At 35.8% G+C, this 3,910-nt stretch overlaps 1 protein-coding gene across 1 annotated transcript; it reads left to right on the forward strand.

Moving 5' to 3' along the window:
• The first annotated feature begins 865 nt into the window (after nucleotides 1-865).
• On the forward strand, nucleotides 866-3,332 carry LOC110783790 (nascent polypeptide-associated complex subunit alpha-like protein 1). The gene is made up of 4 exons (XM_021988158.2): nucleotides 866-1,031; nucleotides 2,068-2,149; nucleotides 2,617-2,744; nucleotides 2,828-3,332. The coding sequence occupies exons 1-4, from the start codon at nucleotides 975-977 to the stop codon at nucleotides 3,158-3,160; spliced, it is 600 nt and encodes a 199-aa protein (XP_021843850.1). The 5' UTR covers nucleotides 866-974; the 3' UTR covers nucleotides 3,161-3,332.
• Nucleotides 3,333-3,910: the final 578 nt, after the last annotated feature.

The following is a 3,910-nucleotide window of genomic DNA, read 5'->3' on the forward strand; positions in this document are numbered from 1 at the left end:
TCTATGATATTAGTTGGAGTGCAACTCTTATCTTTTCCAAGGGATTAATTCTAATGCAACGTAATCTCCTTGAATATATATCTTTTGCGGTTGATATACTTGGTAGATGTTTAACACGACATTTACTACAAATGGAAGTTGCTAAAAATATAAATGCAGATTCTGGGGTCGCTTCAGTCAGTCGTGGATGTTCGTTGCTTACTTAGGAAAACGTTGACAAGTAGTGTTGGGTTTCATCATTGAACTTACCGCTTCTGGCCAAAGGTCAAACGTAGTCGTCTACATCGAGTTCACTCTCGGCACGGGTTTCTAGCAGTTAGATTTTGTTTATTTAAATAATAACATTTAGATGTAAGTTTCCATTTTTCTGGAACAAGTAATAAAATTAATAGTATAGACTTATGGTTGAAGTTACTATTTGATCGGGTCAATAACAAGTTTCATCGAGTTACAATCGGTTTTGAGTTGACATCGGGTCGGGGGTTGAATCGGGTTTGGATCAATGTTGGGTTGGGTTAATTCGTTTTATCGGTCATCTTCAGGTCGGGTGTCAGGTTCGGGCTTGGATCATACAATACCAGTTCAAAATCTATTACGGTGTTATTGGGTTGTGTTACGGGTTTACTATTTTAACAATATTTTCGAGTTTCGATCGGCTACAGATACGGTCGATTCAGATCGCGTCAATTTTTAACAGCTCTACGAAGTGCTTTTTAAGTGCTTTTTATTCGCATTTTAGGATACCTAATGAACTTTGTAAATAAGAGGGAGAGAGCCCCGTCAAAAAAAAAAAAAAAAGGAAAACAAAAGACGGAGAGAGCTGAGCCGAGCCACGGGTATAAAATGCTAAGGACTGACTATTTGGCCTTCTGTCGACTCTCACTTTGCTTTCATTTTCGGGGTTTTAGGGTTTTTGCGATTCCCATCTCTTCTCATTCTTTCTCTCTCCTCCCTCCACCGTTGTATCAACCGCCATGACTGCTCAAACTCAAGAAGAGCTTCTCGCTGCCCTCGAACAACAGAAAATCGATGTATATACCTCCTCACTCTCTCTATTTATGGATTATATACATATTCATTTTATCTCTAAGTTTTTATTGAATCTGATTTATAAGTTTGCAATCCCATTTCTGGGTTTCATTTGCTATTGTATTCTAATTTGGATTTAATCTTTGTTAAATGTTTGGGATTTATTCTCTTACTTTCAAAATTTTGTTTGTTTCAATTGGTATATTGTTTGTTTTAGTTTAGTTGTGTTTTGGTTGGATCTTAGCTTTTATTTTGTCATGATTTGGGTTAGGATTAATGGATGTTTTAATATTGAAGAAATATGTTATTCTTTTTCTCAAATGAAATGAAGTTTTGGATGGATAAGGAGAAGTAAGATCTCATTGGCCAAGATTCAATTTTTTTCCATGAGTAACATTTAGAAAGTTGCTTGGACGCATTTGTTGTGATACCCCATCCGAATTTAGTTGTCGTATTATTAGTTCAAACTATAATATTGGTGTGACAATTGATTAACGGATGGAGGGAGTATTTTACATGAATGTTTAGGGGGAAATGATGGTTTATTGCGTTGTTTTTTGTCCAACTACAGTGAGATACAATGTTCAGTTTTACATATGCCCCGATCGTTTATGCCAAACTTTTTGGAAGGGAGGTAGTAAATTTAGAAGTGATGTAGTGCATGCGTTTTTTTGGGAAAATGGAATGGATTTTACTTTTAGTTTGAGAGACAATATAAGTTGAATCATGTTGGAAGTCTGTGGAACCATTTATTATTTAATTCCTAATTTCAGAAAATGGGATATCAAGAGTTTTGACGATTTGGGTTTTGTCCTGACTTTAAAGTAATTGGTTGATGTTTGCTGAGATAAGATGATAATTTGTGGGGTGTTAATATGTACAAAGGATCTTGTGAGTATAGAAGTGACTTGGAAGATGTTTGTGTAACTCATGCAAGATGTTTGTATCTGGCATTTATTAATTTCTGTAATGTTTTTGTTACTCTTTAGTGGTGAATGATGAATTGATGATTGTTACATAATCTGCTTTGTCTCGCAGGATGAACCCGTTGTTGAGGATGACGAGGATGATGATGATGACGACGAGGATGACGATGATGACAAGGATGATGATGGTGAAGGTATGTGAAACGGAATTGATTGTTTCTAATGTTGCTGCAAATATGAGTTTTTGTCTTCCACTTAAGTTCAGTAGCAGCGCCTTTTAGGCCTGCCATATTTTGGTTTTGTAGTTTCTTTGGTTTCCTATCAGTTTATGTTGATTGATTTTGTACGATGTGAAGTGCATTTTATATGAATTTTTATTACCAACTTGATTGATTAAATTTTGTGGAACAGTCTTTTGTTATTCAACCGTGAGATATTTTCATGTAATGATTTATAGTGTCATCCAGAATTGTAAATTTAATCATTTTATAAGCAGTGTGTGTTCTTTGAACTGCTAATTGGCATTATAATTGAATACTCTGTATGAACTGTGGCTTGGGGAGGTGGGTCTATGTCAGTGCTTGAGACCATCTCAGGTAGAGTTTGCTTCATATGTTGTTGGTTAGTAATAAGTTGATGAGTTTTGTTTGTTGGTTTATAGGGGTACTTGATGCTAGCGGTAGGTCAAAACAAAGCAGAAGTGAAAAGAAGAGCCGAAAAGCTATGTTGAAGTTGGGGATGAAGCCTATCACTGGTGTGAGCAGAGTCACTGTGAAGAAGAGCAAGAACGTTAGTTTCTTTGCATTTGTTGTAGTCATTTTCAATTGTGTTGGTTACCTTTTTCTAATTATGATATCTCTGTATGGAATCAGATTTTGTTTGTCATCTCAAAGCCTGATGTGTTCAAGAGCCCAACATCAGATACATATGTTATCTTTGGTGAAGCAAAGATTGAAGATTTGAGCTCACAACTTCAAACTCAAGCGGCAGAGCAGTTCAAGGCTCCGGACTTGACCAATGTTATCTCCAAGCCTGAATCCTCTTCAATGGCTCAGGATGACGAGGATGTTGATGAGACCGGAGTGGAGCCTAAGGATATTGAGTTGGTTATGACACAAGCCGGAGTTCCAAGGGGCAAGGCAGTCAAGGCTCTCAAGGCTGCAGATGGAGATATTGTTTCTGCTATTATGGAACTGACCAATTGATAAACTGGCGTTCTTTATCTTTTTGTGTTGTTTTAGTTAGTCATTTAGTGCTTCCTGAAGCATTGTCTTGAAATTTGAGGAATTTTCAGAAGCTGTTTGTTTTCTTGCAGCTGTTGTACCAGTAAAACTTTTGAGAATATCTTATATGTGATGAAGCAAAGCACTTGTTTGATTGCCTGGTTCATATATTTCCAAGGAGTGGTTTTTCTTTCATTTCTTTGGTTTCCTGTGCACAACTTACAACTTTGCAAGTCATCCAATTGAGAGACCAATATTAGTTAGTAACTTCAATTCAGCCGGGATTTGATGTGAAGAGGGACTAATACTAGTTGTTTCACTTGTAACAGATTGGGGGTTGAGCTGTTGAGGGGTAGCAATTTTGTTACCATAGGGTTGGATAGGTAACAAATGATGGTAATGGTAACCCTTAGGAGAGGTAATAGATTGCGATGCACGGCTCTTTACTACTAATCAAATTTAACATTTATTTTTCTAATCAAAATAAACTTTTTTAGATTCGTACGTATCATTTTATCTTTTAGCTCGATCTTAATATCGAGTATATAGTATATCTTCTCATAAAATGTTACGGGATAAATAGCATATCTTATTCGATCCTAACCAATTTTTTAATTCTTTTATCATTACAAAGATTAATAGAAGAGATTTGTAGTAGTCCTTTTGATCTTAAGTTCAATAGAATATCTAATCTTTTTCTTAATCAATAACATTGTTCAATTTACCTCACAT

The sequence above is a fragment of the Spinacia oleracea genome, chromosome 4, assembly GCF_020520425.1.
Source record: "Spinacia oleracea cultivar Varoflay chromosome 4, BTI_SOV_V1, whole genome shotgun sequence".
NCBI classification, from domain to species: domain Eukaryota; kingdom Viridiplantae; phylum Streptophyta; class Magnoliopsida; order Caryophyllales; family Amaranthaceae; genus Spinacia; species Spinacia oleracea.